Source organism: Anas acuta, chromosome Z (genome assembly GCF_963932015.1).
Source record: "Anas acuta chromosome Z, bAnaAcu1.1, whole genome shotgun sequence".
NCBI lineage: Eukaryota > Metazoa > Chordata > Aves > Anseriformes > Anatidae > Anas > Anas acuta.
In genome coordinates, this window is record NC_089017.1 from 67,827,443 (window position 1) to 67,847,412 (window position 19,970).

Below are 19,970 nucleotides of genomic sequence, written 5' to 3' on the forward strand. Positions count from 1 at the left end.
GACACTGCTGCTGATTGTTCCACGTGGTTGTATGCGAGTCATGTCATTTTGACAGCTATGCTGACTGAAGGTAATAGTTAGGAGGAGAGATGGAGAGCCAAAAAGTAAAAGTAAAGAACAGAGTACCATGCAAAACGGCACTCCCTTCGTGTGTCATTTCAAAATTAAAAAACATGGTTGTGATTTCTAGAGTTCCAGATAGATGTACAGACATCTTTTCCTTTGTGATCCTGGAATACCAGGTAATATTGGAAGAGAAAGAACTGAGCAATGATCTTAGTGCTCCTTTTGCCACGTTTCCTAAGCTCACCCACAAGAGTTTTGCTTTGTTATGCAGCTGTGCAAAACCTAGTAACAACTTCTAGTTATGGCAGCAATTCATGGTAATTTCTTTGATGGGTACAGGAAGAAAACCAAGACCCTTTCATTATAAGTACTATCCTTCTCTCTTACCATTAGCTTTGCTGCATTTAAAGGCAAGATCAGTGTGTAAGTGCTACAATCATTAGATGGGGTATATGACAAATTACCAAACTATGTTATCCATGAAAAGACATGCATATGGGATTTTTGATTATGAGAAAGGAAAACTAATATTGATGAAATCCTATAAACCAAACAGTTCTCTTCAAGTATCTAATGATTCCTTTCCTACAGCTGCTTCTTTCCCTACAGACCAACTATATTTTGTCACCAGGTAGTTTATTTGCATCAACACTTTGTACAATGGAGGAAAGAGAGAAGAATCTGATAACCAAAGCTTTCATAGTAAATACCTTGGCCTTTGCTCTCAGAGTTGTTTCATAAGCAATTCAGCTTTCAGATACTCCTTATCCATTGTAAAGAAACCTTTGTTATCTCAATTAGAAAGCACCTCAAAGTTACTGTATTTTTAGACTCTGGCAACACAAAGTCAACAGGATGACTTGGAGCCTCAGATTCATAATATTATGGATTCTTTTTTGGCATACAAAGAGAGAGCGCTTTTGTTTGGTTAAAACAACAACATGAGCTCTGCTCTTTGGTCTTTCAGAATTCAATTAGGTATAACTCTATTATTTCTACATTTACTGGCAGTCAGAAGAGAAAGAGACCCGGGGTGAGGACATTCATGTGTTGTCATAAATTGTACTAAAGATATAAAATTGACGTTTCTAGGGAAAGAAAAGGTCACCTAGTCTTTTTTTGATATTAATTGCAAAACTGAGATCCTTGTTTCAAATACTTTATGATATTCCCACAAGACTCTTCAAGTCTATCAGCAATGCAGCTATCCAGAAATTGCCAATAAGATACCATTTATCACAATATTAAAGGTTGAATTCTATCTAGTAGTGAACATTTGTTATTGGACCACAAAAATACGATAGCTAAATGAGAAAATCATTGATCTTTATTGAGATTTTGCCTACTACCTGCTTCTTCCCACCAGGAAAAGTATGTATTAATCAGTATTACCTAAATAAAAGCTAGTGAACAGAGATATGCTTAAAGAGGATGGAAACGTCTGTATGGAAGCAGAAGAAAGTATTTTGGAGATAGGTGTTATCAGTCTAAATGGCCCTAAAAGTTTTGAAGAGAAGACAAACACAACGACACTGGTCATTTATTTTTTACAGACCTGAGATTATGGAGATTACTGTACATCACTGCTGATAAATTTGTGATAAAATTACCAAAACATAAGTGTTTAATACAAGTATTTGTTGGCTTTCAGAGATTTTTTTTAAAGCATTGCCTAGGATTAAAATATGAAGATAGTATCAAAATGAAACCATTCTTTAATTATTCATGGCACAATCTCAAAAATTAGGCTAGTAAGTGTCACAGTAGACAGCATAATAGCTAGGAAAACCATAAAATGTATTTGAACCTCATACCTTTATGAAAAATCATAGAATCATAGAAAGTCTTGGGTTGGAAGAGACCATAAAGATCCCCCAGTTCCACCCCCCTGCCACAGGTGGGGATGCCACCCACTAGATCAAGCTGGCCATGGCCTCATCCAGCCTGGCCTTGAGCACCTCCAGGGATGGGGCATCCACAGCCTCTCTGGGCAGCCTGTGCAAGGGCCTCACCACCCCCTGAGTGAAGAATGTCCTTCTAACCTCTAATCTAAATCTTCCCTCATTTAGTTTAAAACCATTCCTCCTTGTTCTGTTATTATCCGATTAGCAAAGAGTCATTACCCATCTTTATTTTTTTATAAGCCCCCTTCAGAATCACGGAATCGTTAAGGTTGGAAGAGACCTCCAAGACCATCTGTTGATGACTTGTTGAACCTCATTAAGTTCACGTGGGCCCACTTCTCCAGCCTGTCCAGGTCCCTCTGGATGGCATCCCTTCCTTCTGCTGTGTGACTGCACCACTCAGCTTGGTGTCACCTGCAACCTTGCTGAGGGTGTGCTTGATCCCACTGTCTGTGTCACTGATAAAGATAATAAAAAGTACTGGTCCCACAATGAACCCCTGAGGTATCCATCCATATCTTTATCAAGCCTTCTTTTTTTCCCCCACAGAATTCTAACACGGCAAATTCCTACTTAGTTCTTTCTGCAGGAGAAAAAAATCAGGGAATCATCACAGATGACAGTTTTCTGAAAAAATTGCTAAACAAAAGTGTTTTTGATTTTGTTTTTTTAAATAACTTACTGTGTGGAGTCCTGCATGTGATAAGAAGTTCAATGCAGAAGTACTGCAAGGAGTTGAATAGAAGAAGAAAAAAAAAATATGTGTGTAAGCTATTGCTTAATTTTGATCAATGAATGGTAAAATGTTTGAAGGAAAAATAAACAAACAAACAAAAAAAAAACATTGCTGTCAGGAAGACACTCAGAGACTTCTGTGTATTGGAAGCACAGAAACACACACAGGCATTATTAACCTATCTTGTGGCCGAAGACAAACAGCTATATCTTGAAAATCATGAAATTAGAAGCATCCTACCAGCCTTTGTGGTTCTTTTTGTAGCTCTTTGTACAAGTAAAGTGTCCCCTAATGACAGTGGAAGTGTTTCATTGCAGGTTACTATGTGATGGAATTATAGTGCATAACAACTCTGCTTTTCTAAAGGTCTCTGAATTATATATTTGTCCAGCACAGCTCATCTCAGACAGCAGCTCTTCAAAACCTTAGGAATACAGACTTCTGAGCATATTTTTTTATTCCAAACTACATCCATTTTAGGTTGAATCATCATTATGATTCTATTGTTATATAAATATTATATATTTAAATATATATATATATATATATATATACCCCAGAAATTCAGCTTTCACTTGGTGATCCTTCTATACTGATGACTGTAAATATAATTATGCATAAAGTGAACACTTTGACCCTTAGTAAATATTTAATAACCGGAATCAAAATCTTTGGCATGCTTTAAACTTTTGGTAGCTTTTCTTCCTGAGGAATGCATGGCCAGCTTACATTCTAGAATGTTTCCCCCAAATTAACTGGAAAAGGCAGACATAAAAATAGGATACATCAACAACTACTGTGTTCTTAGATTACTTTTCTGTCCTTGTTATTACATTGCACTTTAGAGTTACAGAAGAGGCAAATATATATATATTTTTTTTTTTTTACCATGTATAAAATTCATCTCAAAACTCCTATACTGGTATTACAGAGGGAAAATTAGACAAATGAGACTTGTTAAACCCTTAAAACACATAAGCAAGAAATCGGGGTCTGTCTTACAATGCACTGTCATAGCCTTTAAATTTGTAGGCAAAAAAGTCCATAAATATAAGCCTTAACTAGAAAAATAAACAGAAACCGACAAACAAAAACACCCTCTCTCTATAAAAGAGACCTTGATGGGGGTAAGATATGGCTACTGTGCAGCTCTGTTAATGAGCTGCTGTCACTTGATACTCTTTTTGCCTTCATGGAGAACTTTCTGTGCACCAGAAGAACTTGAGATTCAAATAATGGACGTCAGTAGTAACTAAATAATGATTCCCTATTTAGTCCTGCACTATACCGAGTGTTTTGTTTTGTTTTTTATTAAACTACCTAATTGTCTAATTACAGTTAGTTACATAATTTTTTTTTAGTTCAGACCCATTTGAAGTACAAGTATTTCATCTGTAACATTATAGAGCCACATAAATCAAACATCCCTGTTTATAACTGCCTTAATATAACAGTGTGTTATGTGACATAGTATTTAGATCTTCCTTTCAGTCTCCCTAGTCAAAACGAGGGAGTGTTTTAAAGTAAGGCGGATGTTATCACCCGTTATTGGGAGCGTAAGTGATTAGGTATGTATATTTAAGGTTAGCAGTGTGTTTTTTTAGATTGGATCCTGGACTTGGGAGGGGAAAAAAAAAATCAAGATTACTCAGCAGAATTTCTCAACATACATTCAGCATCTTCGTCAAGCCCATTGTTTCTATGCAATTGATCTGCAAAGTTATCAGCATTTTTCCTGTTAGATTACATGAGACAGTAAGTGAGAAAGATATCCCAGGCAAGACAGGATGTTGTTGCTAACGTCTGATGGTTGTACCAGACCTTTCAGAAATAGTTTTGTGCTTATCTTTTTATTTTCCATATGACAAGTGGCCATAATTACTGTAAAAATCTTTTTCAGGGACCTTGACTAAAATCTGGTGCATCACAATAAAGATTCATAAACATACCCTTCCCATCTGATGTCTACCCTTCCTATAAAATAAAATTGGGAGAATCTAAGTCCCACTGAGCAACAAGCAGCTTGTATAACAGCTAATGATAAAGATAGGTGGTAGTCAAGCAGCTTCCTCAAAGAAAAACAACTTGCACCAGCAGCAGCCATGGTCCTGCACCAAATGCTAAATACAGGGCTCCATAACGGAAGTTCTTCATGAATTGTTCTGTGTATTTAAGCATTTATAGGACGCCTTGAAGGTGAAATCGACCCAGACCATCTTTTGGCAGACAGACTGTAAAAGTGTCAATCCAGTGCAAGAAGAGAAAAAAAAGATATTTATGCCATTAAAACTCTTAGCATCAAGAAGTATGGTGTTGTGTATTAAGCTTGATATTCCCATGGTTGAATTAACATCAAAGTCTTTTATTCTGGGAGAAGCTTAAAGGTAAGCTTCTCGAAGAGCATTAACTGGTTACTCTTGAAACTGAAGACACTCATTTATCAACAAACTTAAAAACTGAACTTCAACTTCAATGGTTGAAATGGTTGAAATTGGGATCCATCACCTATCAAAATATTTAACTAGTTTAGTACCTGTTAGTACCTACTGAAGTCTCTGAGAAAAGCGATAAATGTGTTGAAACACATAAAGAAAAACCATGAACAATGAGACCATTTATGCACTTGTCAAGATGACCAGAGCCTCAGCTAGAGAGAATTGTACCTCTTCTACTGGTATCATTGTTTGAGTCTTATCTGTCGATGTATAGCCAACGCAGACTTGGGTTTAAGGGAAATTGCATCTCCAGCTTTCTTCTGTTTTTAGGTCCAAAACCTCTGAGTTCTTGAAAAAGCTGTAATAGATCAAATGTCACTCTTCAGGCAGATCAAACTTTTCAGAAAAAGTTTAGATTATCTCTTGACCATTAGAAAGGAAATTTGGTCTAAGTGCGCAAACTTTTTTAACATACACTTGTCAAAGACAAGACAAAGGGTCTCAATCATGTAAGTTTTGAAGTCACTACCTTAAAGAAGTCTGTCCTTTTTGTGAGTGGACAATTTTGCCTTTTTTTTTTTTTTTTTTTTTTTTGTATCACCCAAGCAGAATCCATGGTTGACAGCAAAGGCATTGCTCTGGAACTGGTCAAATATATCTGAACTTAACAAAATACAAGGTAGGTGGGTGTGGTGCTCTATTATTTTTACTGTGTGTTTGTTTTTTTTTAAACATACATCATCTTGTTCCCAATTCTGTAAATGTCTGGGGCTGTAGAGCAGACATTTGGGAAAGGTCCCAATAGTATGAGATCTTACCTGTTTGCATATTCACGAGTTACTGCCACTTCTGTTTCAGCTTTTTAGTAAAAGAATAAATTCTGGTACCAAAAAGTTTATAACCATACTGTTTAAAAGTAACTTTCCATTTTCCAAGGTAGATGCTTACCTCTAACTATTTAAGGAAAAACAATTACTTGGGATTATATTCAGAGGGTCTAATGACAGTAGACAGGAATTTGAGTTGGGATTTGTTTTTGGTTGTGAAAGAACAGAAGACAGGTAAGAATCCCACTCTCTACTGCATTTATTCAAAAAGACATGGTCAAAGAAGCAAAGTCAGACTTTGGGGTATCAAAACCTAGCACCAAAATGAAGCATTACACTAGAGGAGTACACTTCTAGCCTTCAGAGAACAAGTGTGTTGCTCAAAGCTGACATCCCTTCTATAATGAATTTGAATTTTCTCCCCTCAAAAGTGCTTATATTCAGAGATCACCGACAGCTTAGTCAACGCGAGATTTGCGCAGTGCTCTAGTCCTGACCAAGAGACGCAGGCGGTCACTAAGTACACATGTGAGACTTCAAGGTCTGCTAGGCTTGGACTCAGTAGCTGACAATGAAATCCTTCCCAGACTGGCTGAGAATTTTGGCTCAGCAAGGGGGCACTGCACTTCCCTCATCACCCCCAATACTTGCATTGTTTAGCCTCCTGCCCGTTCACCATTATTCCTCGATTTTGGATACATGAACAACAGGGTCTAAATTAGTGTTGTGTAACACACAGAAGGACAAACAGAAGAGCATTAAAGAGAAGTAGTCAACCAGAAAGTTGAGAAACAGGAAGCTAAAAGCTGGCTCTTTCAGCCAGCATCTAAGTTTTGGAAATTTTTGTGCAGGTGCTACAAGCTTGAATCTGATGGCTATAGAAGAGAACAGAAAGGCTAATGAGAAAAAGAAAAGAAATCTGATTGATGAATCCCCAAGGCTTCAGGTCTCTCATCCCTGTCTCAGAGAATGAAGCAGTCTTCAACTGCTGAAGTGGATCAGAGTGGTTGTTTTCCATCCTACTGAAAATGGAGACTTCTACCCTGTTCAGGTGTTACTGAACTTCAACTGTTGTTGGAGATGTGCTTTTGTCCTCTTAAGATACATTTGATATAAAATGCTTCTTCTTAGATGGCTGTAGTTGCTAAAGAAAAAAAAATAAAAGGAAGTAAGATATTATTAGCTGCACAAATATAAGACAAAAATAAACCCAAAGCAACAGACAAAAACACAGGAAAACTCAAGTGAGTACAGATGTAATGACATTTATTAAAAGGCATGCTACAACAACTAGAGTTAGGAAAAGAGTTAGGTGTAGATACCAAGTAATCAGCAAATACACAAATCTAAAGGAAACCATATATTGCAGTGTAAACAATTTCAATCTAACCATGCACTACACAATTAGAAAATAGTTTTTGTTGTTGTTGTGTTGTTTGTTTGTTTTTTTTAATATTACATCATCTTTGCTCCTGTAATATAAATCATCTCAACAAACATGGAATCCTTTTTCTCCAATGCCAGAAGCTGCTTTACAAATGAAAGCTGGTACTGTTGTTTATTAAAATATACAAGACAATTGATTTTTTTTTTTATATATATATAAAAGCATTTTATACTTTCATTTGTCCCCCAAAACAGTTTTTGCCAGGTTTAAAAAAAGGTTACACATATTTACAGCATTTTCTTGTGTTAGACGAACACATCTATAAACCAAGAAGGGACTTTTATGAACAGATAATGTAAAATGAAGGAATGTCAGTAATTCCTAGTCATGCTTTTGTGTGTCTTGAATACAGTACTAAAAGTAGCCCGTTAACTCCTTACCCTACACCATTTGGTTCCCTTTGTGACCTCATTTTCTACCACGAGTTTCACCTACCAGCAGCAGTCTCAACTAAAGTCCACTTTGCACTGGGTCTTTCCCATCAGAGAGGAAACACGTTTTCACAGCACATCTCACTAAAACTGGTACAGTCAGTCTTTGATCAGAGAACGTGATGCACTGATGCAAGAATCTGCTTGGTTAGCCGCTCCAACTTAATTTGCTGCTGCAGTTCTAGGGTGAAATTTTGCAGAAAGTCGACAGTACACTCAAGAAAGATTGGAAAGTGCTTAAAATGGGCTAAGTACATAGGTGGTTAGGTTCTCGCTCATCATAAATAATGCACAGTTTCCAAGAAGGGGAAAACTGTTTACAGTGGTGACGTTAATCTAAGGTAAAGGCTTTCATCATCTATCAAGGACCTTCAACTACGTAAGCATTTTATTTGTTGGGGACTGCTCCAGGCACAAGCTGTTGTGACAATTCTAAATCAGAAATACCTGGATTATGCTTGGATTCTGGCATACTGCAGTACAAAATAAAATAAAACAGAATACTGCAGTGGTAAAGGCAAAGATATAATTACATCTGTATTGAAAGTTGCAATTGACTGCTTGTATAGTCAGTGGACAACATTCATTCTTAACAATATACCATTTCAAGGGGGAAAAAAAAAGGTATTTATTATACTTAAACCAGCAATAGATAGAAAAAAAACCCTACATATAGGACTACAGAAGGCACATAAACTTTGGTCCCTGCCCACCCTACACAATAAAGCCCTGAAATTAAGAATCTCAGGATTTTTCTGTTCTTTCATGAAATAATGCACAATTCTTAACTGTTAGGTTTTGCTTTAAAAAGAACAGGCAAACAGCCTTGTATATAGCGAAGAGATCTTCAGAAGACAGAAGATGAAGGTAATGAAAAAAAAAAGTATAATCTGAACCCTACCTCTTTCAGCGCAACTGGAAATACACTCAGTTTGGTAGGTCTGCTTTGGACAGCACCATGCCAAGACAAAAGGTTGAAGCAAAAAAAAAAAAAAAAAAGACAAAAAAAAAAAGCTTCTTATAAGCAGTTACCCTCTCACTTGAAAAACAGCAGTACGTGCTACTCATATACAATAAGAGTAGGTCCACAACCAAAACAGAATAAAAACCTCATCGCTTTGCTAAACAAAATGAATGAATCTGCAGAGAGCAAGACACGCTGGCAATTTTTTTTTCAACAAGGGTAAGTAGGTAAGTAGTTTTCTCAGCATACAAACCCAGGTTCGCCATCCCCTGAAGCAATTTGTTCCAGTTTTCGAAGACATTTTAAAGAACTTGGATGTAAAAGTTCTACCATTAAGCAACAAATTGCAATTGAAAAGGCACTAAGGGACATCCCCGGTTGCTAAAAAAGGCCTTACTACACTTTGAACCAAGCGTGCCTCCACCAAAAAAAAAAAAAAAATAGAGTTGGAGGTAACCCAGAGCTGATTTTTGACTTGGTATACATAAAGGCAGAGAACTCCATCATCAGCCATTGCTGGCAGCCACGGTCAGGATTTAAACATTAGTGTTCTAGAGTACAACTTATGAGTTACATTATACACATTACAGGGTACTCCATGAATGACTTAAACGGGAACTAAGAATTTACGTTAAAGAAAGTATTAACTTCTCCTTAACAACTTAATGCCAGAGTATAGAGAAGATGGAGCCAGGAACATCTTTGAGAATTGCACAGTAATAGCACAGAAGGCAACGCATGTAGGATGCAATATACATAAAGCCTGATTACACAAGGGAAAAAAATCACAATGAGGGCAGTCAAACATTGCAGCTGTGGCTCAGTATTTGTGAAATATCCATTCTCAGAAATACTGAAAACTCTGGACAATTCTCTGAACATCGTCTCAAAGTTGGCCCTAATCTTAGTGAGAGGTAGGACTAAAGCCTTCAGAGGTTCTTTTCCAACGTGCATCTGTAAGAACCTACATCCTGTGTAAGGATCTGTAGGATAAAACCATTCTTTCCCAAGTCCTGCTCTTTTCACCGATACCAAGCTCGTATATGCTTTTGAGAACCATGAACTGAGATGCAACTGCGCTTTTGCAGCCAGGCACTGATGAGTCAAGCACAAAGCATGAGAATTACTCCTGCCATCCTGATCCTCCGCTAACGGTGCATTATAGTACTGGTTTTTGCCTGTAATTATTCAAGGCAGAATACTGAATGACATAAGCTAGCCTTAACTAGTACCATCTGTTAAGCAAGCATGAAGATGTACTGCTATTTTTGAAGCCCGCCTGCACTTTTCGTACAAGCAGGTCTCCGTCAGAGGCACAATCTCTACGATGCACACCAACCTAGATGCAAGTTCATGAGAACAACTCAACTAAAGAAACAGAGCAACAACAAAAGAAAGTTATAAAAAGACAGAGGATAAATGTATCACAACAGCAAAAACAAACAAACAAAATAAACCATAGGATCATAAATATCTACTACCCAGATTTCTCTTAAATTAAAGATCTGTAAATATCTGGCAACTTAAACTGTAGGCCTCTACATTTCAAACTGCAAGCAGTCCAGAGCTGACATTAGCTATACCTAACATTAAGACAAAAACAAAAATATATTCCTCTCTCTGAGAGAATGTTGTAGGCCCTTTACATTTATTTAAGGCCCTTTCATTTATCCCCTTACATCTATTTAAGCATTCTCACCTTCTGTTATTATAGTCAACAAATTAAAAAGGCACATAATTTGTCTGTTTGTATATACATATAACATTTTATACAGACAATATACATATACTGCTTCTGATATTATATATGTCAATATTAACTCTCAAATTTATGGTTCCTTTTCCCTGCTTTAGAGTTACATTCAGGTCTAATATGACTTCTCTCCTCTGTGGCTGTAGCTCTTCAAAAAAAGTGACAAATCGTATTTTATGAATAATGTCTTAATACTATCAAACCACTTGATGTGCAGTAACAAGAAGCGTTCTCAGTTCAGCAGCTGTCTGGAGCTGTTATCAATGTGACTGCTAAGAAGGCTGAACGCAGACGTGAGTTACGAATTAGCTGTCTTGTTGAAAATGGTTCTATCTGCAAATGAACAAGGCTACCTACAACTGTCCTTCGCTGAAAATGTAAAGATGATACTTTCTAGGCTGCTCTGGCACCACAGAATTAATTTTCATGGAAAAAAAAAAAAGTTTGAAAATTCACCAAACTGAATAAAAGAGGGTAAAACGGAAAGACTACCTCAAATCTCGAAGACAACATAGCTATACCTAAACCACAGTAACTTTCCATCAAATATTACATTCTGAATAATTATTTACTTGTGTACAGCACCTACTATGGCTACCTACATAGTCAGCACTTTACCAACTGCCAAATAGCACGTTTTTGTTGTGGTATAGAGATCTGGCACCTTCTTCACTACGGTTGGCTGCTGCATTTCTAATGAAGTTACAGACATTGCTAAAGGGCAAGGCAGCATCTCACTGATTTTACAAATGTAATTCAGGGAAACTGTTTGAAGAAGTTTACTCCAAAATGCTCAGATCTCTCTAGAAATACACGCTCTAATCTAGAAAATAGGGAAAATCCTCCAACTCATAAAAAGAAATCATGAGAAAAATGAATAAGCTGCAAAACTTTACTGCAGAAACGAACTACGGTAGTTTTAAGTAAGCAATGCTATGATATCACCTCTTCAAAAACTGACATTTTTTTTTATAAATTCTAAAGAGAAAAAGAACTAAAAATGTATTTTTTCTTAAAATACAGTCAGAAATCAGTAAAGTTCATTTGTACTTTCAACACAAACTAACTGCATCTCAGCTCATTCTCCAAATAGAAGTGGACAATCAGGATTGAACTTTTTGATATCTATAAAGGAAAGAATGCCCTTTAAGGTCAATATTGGGATGAAAACGCAGGAACCTGGAAGAGAATAATCTGATACAGCCACTGTCTCTCAAAAAGTTTGATAAAGTCCACAAACTGGAGTGAATTTGCTCTTCTACTTTTCTGTAGAGATTTTGTTTGTTTATTTGCTTTGGTGCATTTTTCTGTGTGGGATTTTGTTGTTGTTTTTTTTTCCAGTCAAATATGGGTATCAGACAACTGCAACCAGCAAAGTTCAAAGAGGCCTACAGGATTGTACAATGAGTTAAACCTCTTTCCCACCTCTGCCCTATCTCTACATCAAAGCACCAGTAACTAGAATTCAGAGTGTTACTTACTGAAAAAAATAAAATAAAATAATACAAACGAAGTAGCAAGGAAAATATTTACAAAAACAGAAACAAGAGAATTTGAAAAGCCCACAATACATTTTTCAAGCTACTTCAGTAAAACTCAAAGCTATTTTATCTTAAGCACATAGTAAGGCACATAATAAGAAACTAAGTAAATACACAGTAACCATAGTGGTACAAAAAACTGCTGAGGTTTAATTTTTCATCCCCAAATATGACCTTACCAAAAATAACTTCTTAAAAATTCATTAAACCGTCATAGACCTGAATATTTTCTATAAGATTGTAAACATGTTTTTCTTTAAAGAAATGTAAAAAACTCTTTGAAATCAGGACTATTTTCCCCTCTTATATTCTCCAAAATACTATTACACAACACGACTTTGTAGTAAAAATAACACATCAAGCTTCCATTACATGATGAAGTCAAGCTAAATCTCTGATATCACATCTTGAAGAAACTCAAATATTTTTTATTCCACAGCGAGAAGGCACTGCCTTTTCTCTAATAATTTAACCCATACGAACAGCATAGACTTTGTTTTCTAAAAAAAGTTAGTTGTAAAGATTTGCCAAAGTATGAACACACACCTCAGTAACATAAATACTATTCAGAGGGCACTCACAGTCAATGCTTGCTTTTCTTCAAGAAATCCAAGCACTATTTCACATTCAAATTAGTGTTTAATATATGTAGAGTAGACTCATCATTTTGTTAGATTTTTTTTTGTTGTTTGGTGTATTGTAAAAGCACTCCAAAATGTTTTGTAAGGCTGATTTGGAATAAAAACTAAAAAGATATCCTCAAAAGAAAATTCTAAGTAGGAAATTTGATGATAAATATTATTTCTAAAAGACATTTCGTAGAAGATCTTTTTATGAATGAATATTAAATGTTGATCACATACTGGCAGCTACAATCGAAAAGATCATCCCCTAATTCTTCGCTGTGTGTATGAATAAGCTTTTTCTTTTAAGAGGCAGAGTTGGTCACAGCTGCTTCAGTCTCTATTTGAAGATTTTAACCAAAACTGCAATGCTGTCTTAAAAGGAATGTTCACAGAAAAGTCAGATTGTAGATTTTGAGAAGGAAACTCGGAGGTGATGGTTGTCTCCAAGGTCATGATTGTGAAGCGCAATGAGAGCGTGAACTGCTTCTTCCACAGAGCCCAGCTGGATAAGAGCCATTTTGCAATCTTTCCTAAGTACAACAAAAAACATTATTAATCCTAATCAAATTTTCATCACAGTAGCCAATACAAAAAAATAGTGCATGTATTTTTTCAGCCATGCCATATAAATCACTTCCACACTGAACAGTTGTGCAGTGACTCAGATTTAGTTATGCATCTGATAAAAAAGGGAGATACCAAGACTACATAAATTTTGTGGATTAATGGTCTACAGCCATGCCATTCTTCCATAACTACGCATTTCAAAAAGATGAGTCAAGATATGGTTCAAAGACCTCTAGGAAACATTTGTATTGTCTATATGTATGGGATCGTGCTAAAATAATGTTGCCAAGCAACATTTATAAATGCTAGAACAGATTCATTGTCATCTTTCACTTAACATTTTACATATATGTCTTGTATTTCTTTTTGAAGAAGGTACTATTCCATTCACATTCCTTAAACTTATCTTACTTCAAACACATGTGGAATTTGTCAAAAGTCCAAATATCTTTCATTTAATTATGATAATATAGTATCCCATTTGAAATTTTAAGATTAGAATTGTCATAAACATGTCACAGCTGTGTAGCTGTTACCTATAGATAGTGTCATACAGAAATGGAGTTTCCCAAAAAAGCCATTATCCATCTTCCAGGATGAAAGATTGCACAATGTTTTTACATGAGAACTTACTGGAAGAATTTGAAGGCTTTCACAGTAGATCCAGTACCTGCAAAAAGGTTCTTGAGATCATCAACAGAAACAGAAGGCCTGTTTAAAAAACAAAACCAAACCACTTCAACTTGCAAAAGAGCACAGAGATCAGTAATATTATCAAATTCCCAGTTCTGGCTTCTAAACTAAATTTGAGCATCAAATACCATCTCCACCAACGTAAGCCCAGTCAACGTTTCAGCCCCCAAATCCTGGCTTTGACACTAAGATTTAGCACTGTAGTATGCTACAAAAATAATTCAGATACAATCTACTGCTTTTCATTTTTCATTTTCATTCTCATTTTCATTCTCATTTTAACAGAGACAGGACCTTCAGTCCTGTCTCTGTTAAAATCAGATTGCACAAAAATTAACGGGTAACTCCAGATATATATGAGGTCTTGTAATTATTATTAGTATGCTTCATGTATTTTCAATTTTGAAAGTTTTCTATTTTACTCAAAAAGACACTTAAGAAGTGTTCTAAATATATTTTTTTCTTGTTTGAACAAAATTCCAGTTTCTTCTTCTTTTTTTCCCCTAGAACAGCTGCAGAACAAAAGAGGCCTGTGCAAACTTATGTTTGGTTGTCAGTTCACACATTGTCGACAAATTTCTAGCATGGAAAAAGGTTGTTTTCAGTTTTAAAGAACACACTTTTTAGTAACTGCTTTTTAAACACAACTTCCCCTTACATGATTATTCTAAATTCTCTACAAACCATTATTTAAAGCATTAGAAACATTAAAAACTGTATCTACATTACATAATGATGCTACTGATGAATTTGATGCAATGTAACTCTCAAAAAGCATGTCTTTAATTTTCCATAAAAATTTGTAACACAGAACTTAGGATATGAAAAAATAAATATATTTTCTCAAGAAAATGTAAACTCTATTAAAACTTATCAAGAAGAGTAATAACTTTCAATCCATTATCCTCTTCACTAGCAATAAAAAATGACAGTTAAAGGATTTGCTTGTTTTTAGTTACAGAGCAAAATGACCCGATTCTCAGGAAACTGTAGAAGGACAAGGAAATTTACAGCTTATGTCAGACTTTGTAGCTTTTAGAACATAACCTAAAAAACATCATCTTTCCAAGAAAATCGTACATGTAGGTACTCACGGGATGTTGGAGAGATGCAGGGTGGCAGATGGAGGAAAGATATTTTGGAAGTTCTTAGAGCCAGGCTTCTTAAAGCGATGTAAAGGGCTGTTGCTATAGTCCTTTGTCAAACCGTGGTCCTCTTGTCCTTCACGAGGCAGTTGAACAAACTGATGCTTTGAAAAAGTAGCATGGAGGACTTTCCCATAAAGCCTCTGTCCATTCAAGTTGCTGATAGCTAATCAGTGAAAACACCATTTGAACAGGAAAACAGATGATTGGAGTGGGAGAAAAAATGATTCTTTGCATACTGCTGTTGTCTCCTATTTAGTGTCAGATTACACATTCTCATTTTAAATAGCAAATTCCATTTTTATGAGGTGGGTTATGTTTCCCTTCACAACATTACATTTAAAACAAGTATAAGGATGTATATACTCTCCAGTCTAAATGCAACAGAAACATAAAACAGCTTTTCAATAAAGAGCACTTGATTATTTTTCAACAGGTACATATAAGATGATCTACATGAAAACTGTATGAGCTATTTACAAGGTAAACTAGAGGAAAATTCTATGATGTTTTAATTCTAACATTTACTAAACTGAGATTTGCAGTTTTTGTTTTTGTTTTTTTAATCATTATAGGAAAATAATTTGCATACATGAAAGTAAGCAGATCAATATATGAAAGATGAAGTTTGTAAGCATCACCATGATGGATTAAATTTGTTACATTAGCCACTGACAGATGGCAAATTCCTAATCTTTATCACATTCATGGTAGCTAGAAGCATAACTGCCTTAAAAATGAGTACCTAGTTGAGCCTGGTTTGCATCTGCCATCTGAACCAAAGCATTTTCTTTTTTCTTAAACATGATCTTCACACGATGCACATCACCATACACACCTGTGGAAACCCAGAAAGAAAAGTTGTCCAGAAAATTACTACAAAAACCTCAAGATCAAGTCTCTCTCTTTTGATTAACCTTAGTGTAAACAAAGAACAGTCACCTCATTAAACAGTTTGGTTAGAATATTAGTATGAAAGAGAGCTTTCAAGCTTGTGTATTATTTTCTGAGGCTCAGAAATAGGGGAAAAAAACAGTATATCTGTCATAAAACTGCATGTCTGTGTTCAACTCTTAAACAGTGTAACAGTGTTAAAGTCCTCACAATAGAGGCATATTAAAATATTACCATGAGAACATTCTTCCCTGCAAGTAACGTATCTGACAATTCTGTAGTGTGTTTCCCCTGATACAACCTTTTTTTTTCATCTTACTTTGCTTTACCTTTCTTTGCAGTAAACAAATCAGAGCACACACTGAAGTTGTTCTGAAACCATAACCATTCTGCCTTTTTGGTACCTGTGTACTACTGAAACTACTGCCTCAAAATTATTGTTATTTTAAAACCAGCCCATTCTATTGTGCATTTTCTGGACAAAATGGAACTTTAATTTACCATTGCTTGTCAGTTAAATAAAAAGAATTCTAGTCCTGTAGTTTCTCAAGGTATATTTGACATATCTTACCAAATAGGATGAAAAGTCCATGTGGTGTGATGGCCTGTTCAAATGATAAAATGAGTATATTATTTTTAAAGCCATGCAAATAAAGAAATCTACTCCGTAAGTGCGTGGTAAACAAAAAGAATGGGAGAGATACTGCACACTAATACATAAAACTGTTTCTCCAAAAGCCATTCCCTTCAGTAACTACAGCGTATAGCATTCTTGTTAATATATATCTGCTATGCATATATGAAATATTTAAACAAGCTAACACTTCAGCTCATGCATTTTCATCACTCAAGACTGAGTCATGCCGAAGAAGTTATTAATATATTAAGTGACTTAATTACTTGAACTTATTCTTTCCAAGCAGTTCATTCACTGAAAAATCAAAGCCATTTGCTACACTAGAAATAGAAAAGAGCATTCAAGAACTCATTTGTCTTTTCTAAACAGGAGATACCAACAACAAAACTAAAACTGGTTGCTTCTAAATGTATTTGCATTGTCTTCAGTTTTGTCCTCATCTCTGCACATGACCACAATATGTGACACGTGTACTATTTAATTGCTTATATATGAAACATATGGAAAATGCTGTTTAAATTTTGTTTGATTAGAAGTTGTGAGAACGAAGCCTGACTCTAAAAGAAGTAATTTTTCTTCAGAGGTTTTTAATTAAACCATAGTGTACCAAGTTCCCCAACTACCAAAGAAGTTAATATATACCTTAATGAAACCAGATTTTATTCAACTGAGATGAAGATTTTGCTAGAAATAAGTACTAAAAATACCTACTTATCAGAAGGCACTATTTGCATTCTAGGCCTATTCCTTTGCAACTCACAAGGTCTGAAATGTTTATCAAAACATACCTGAATTATTTAAAAACAGAACACACTGCAGCCTAAATATCACCCTATAAAGGAACAATTACTATCAATGTAAAATTTAAATGTTTTTCAAGTTTACTCTTTTGCCTCGAATACTTTAATTCAATGCAGAATTTATTTAAAGGCATTTCTTAATGAAATGAGACTGCAATATTTCTACTAAAATATGCTTTTTTGGGGAAGATGAGCAAAATAGCTAATTTAAAAATCATGAAGGATAGTTCAAACACACAGTGAAACCCTGCAGTAGAGTAGAAATGAAAATTGAAATTAGATGAACCAGATTTTCAATACATAGAAAAAGAAGAAATAGGCTTCAATCACTATCAACGAACAAGTGTAACACACTTTCCTAGAAATGTGTTTACAATGACTTATATTTCCAACATTTAATGTTGTTGTATGTTCTTATTTTTACCTCACTTAACTTAACTTAAATTTAAGTTTAGCAATATTTAATGAATTTATGTTGTATCATGCATTGCAGCGTGATGTTCTACATGACTTCTTAGATATGATTAGTATTAGGTAAAGTGGCAATGTCCTAAAACCAGCTTTGGTCTGTCCTTTACATATCCTTATTTTTAAAAAGCACATTCCTTTTAGATTCAGAAAATCATCTTGAATAATTTGCTGTAGGAAGCCTGTCCACAGCAATCATCAGAAATTAAGTGATAAGATACACTAACAAAGCAAAGTGTAATTGGTTTGTCTTACAGTCCTAATAAATCTACAGCTGTTTCTTTTTATGCTTAGTGTAGAATTCAACTATTAGGACAAAAAAGTAGGAAACACAGCAATTACTTAAATATTAAAGGAATTGGTCAACAAATTTTTAAACCTTAGTAATAATGGTTTGACTATAACTCAGTTTTATCAGTTTTATGGTTAAGTGAATTTAATGAGTGAGTGAAACAAATAATTTTACATTGCTGTTGAAGAACTGCTTACCAGCAGTCAAGCAGAAATGTGTATTAAGACATGGCCTTTGTAAAGCTTATTTATTTATTTAAGAGATGTATATTGCTTTTAATTAAGTATATCAGTGTGTAAGGTTTGAATAACAGGGGCAAGCTTATGAAACAATCCACTATACAAATAACTATCCAAGTTGTCCCTGGCAATTTTACAGCCAGCATACCAAAAAAAAAAAGAAAAAAAAAATAAGTGGTACTATGGAAAGTGAACACGTTTATTTATTAACTTTTAAAAAAATAGAATCAGAGAATTAAATTAACTTAAAAAACTAGAATCATAGAACATCCTGAGTTGGAAGTGACCCACAAGGATCACCAAGTCCAACTCCTGGCTCCACACAGGATGACCCCAAAATCAAACCATCTGTCTGAGAGCACTGTTCAAACACGTCTTGAGCTCCAGCAGGCCTGGTGCTGTGACCACTGCCCTGGGCAGCCTGTCCCAGTGCCCAGCCCCCTCTGGGTGCAGACCCTTTCCCTAACCCCCAGCCTGACCCTCCCCTGTCCCAGCTCCATGCCATCCCCTCGGGTCCTGTCGCTGTCCCCAGAGAGCAGAGCTCAGCGCCTGCCCTTCCGCTCCCCTCATGAGGGAGTTGCAGGCCGCCATCAGGCCTCCCCTCGGCCTGCTCTGCTCTGGGCTGAAAAACTAGGAAGAGCCTATCAATGTTTTGAAATGCATTTGTTTTGTCATGCTTTTATCTTCCTTTCCTGTCCCTCCTGTTTCTCCGACTCCTCATGTTTTGTATCAAATGAAAAATTCTTTGGGTCCTCTAATGATAAAGTGGTACTCAAAGAACTCTTAACTGAGATACCAGTGAGTGTAGTCATAATACATGTATACATTGTCTACCTCATCAAACATTTCTCACACCTGACCATAGACCCTTTGCTAATTAGTAAGCTTACATTACACTGCTAGACTATGTTTCCAGAAGTAAATTGTGCTGAGAATCTTTTCACTGCTGACCAGGGTTTTTAAGCCCCATCAATACTGCAAATTATCTCAAACAATAATAGAGCTGCCCTGTTTTTGATACCATCAACACAACAGCATTCCTAACGTATGCCTTCTGCTTATGTTCATTTCCAAAAAGGATTCTGCCAGTTGGTGTACATGGATACTTGCATCACTTCTATTGATCATACTTACCTCAGGGTTGAGGTTGCTGACCAGTAAAACAGAATTTCCTGGAACACCAGTAACACCTGGAATAGTTATCCGCCCAGGTGCTGCAGATGTGGGGACTGCAAGAGAACCAAGTGCTCCAGCGACAGCTGGAACTGCAAGACCTGCAAAGGTATTAATAGCAATGCTTGAGACATTTTAGAAGACAAAAGCAGGTTAAGCAAAACCATCAATATTTGATTTAAAAAAATGCTTTAAAGTTATTTAGTTATTCCTAGTATCTGACCAGTAAAGCAGGATGCACCTGCCCTCTAGAGATGAAAAAATATTGAGCAGCCCAGAAAAGAAGTTAGCACCAAAGTTTATCCTGTGCGAGAAAGGAAAAGATCACTCAA

At 35.7% G+C, this 19,970-nt stretch overlaps 1 protein-coding gene across 9 annotated transcripts in view; it reads right to left on the reverse strand.

The window, feature by feature from the left end:
- Positions 1–7,217: 7,217 nt before the first annotated feature.
- Positions 7,218–19,970, reverse strand: part of PTBP3 (polypyrimidine tract binding protein 3) — a 66,556-nt gene continuing 53,803 nt past the window's right edge. For all 9 annotated transcript variants that reach the window (XM_068666308.1, XM_068666312.1, XM_068666305.1 and 6 more), the window contains 6 exons: positions 19,600–19,739; positions 16,601–16,634; positions 15,881–15,973; positions 15,085–15,301; positions 13,931–14,008; positions 7,218–13,260 (listed from right to left, as the gene is read on the reverse strand). In XM_068666308.1, the coding sequence (XP_068522409.1) occupies positions 13,128–13,260; positions 13,931–14,008; positions 15,085–15,301; positions 15,881–15,973; positions 16,601–16,634; positions 19,600–19,739 (695 nt within the window). In that variant the 3' untranslated portion in view covers positions 7,218–13,127. The remainder of the gene's footprint in view (positions 13,261–13,930; positions 14,009–15,084; positions 15,302–15,880; positions 15,974–16,600; positions 16,635–19,599; positions 19,740–19,970) is intronic.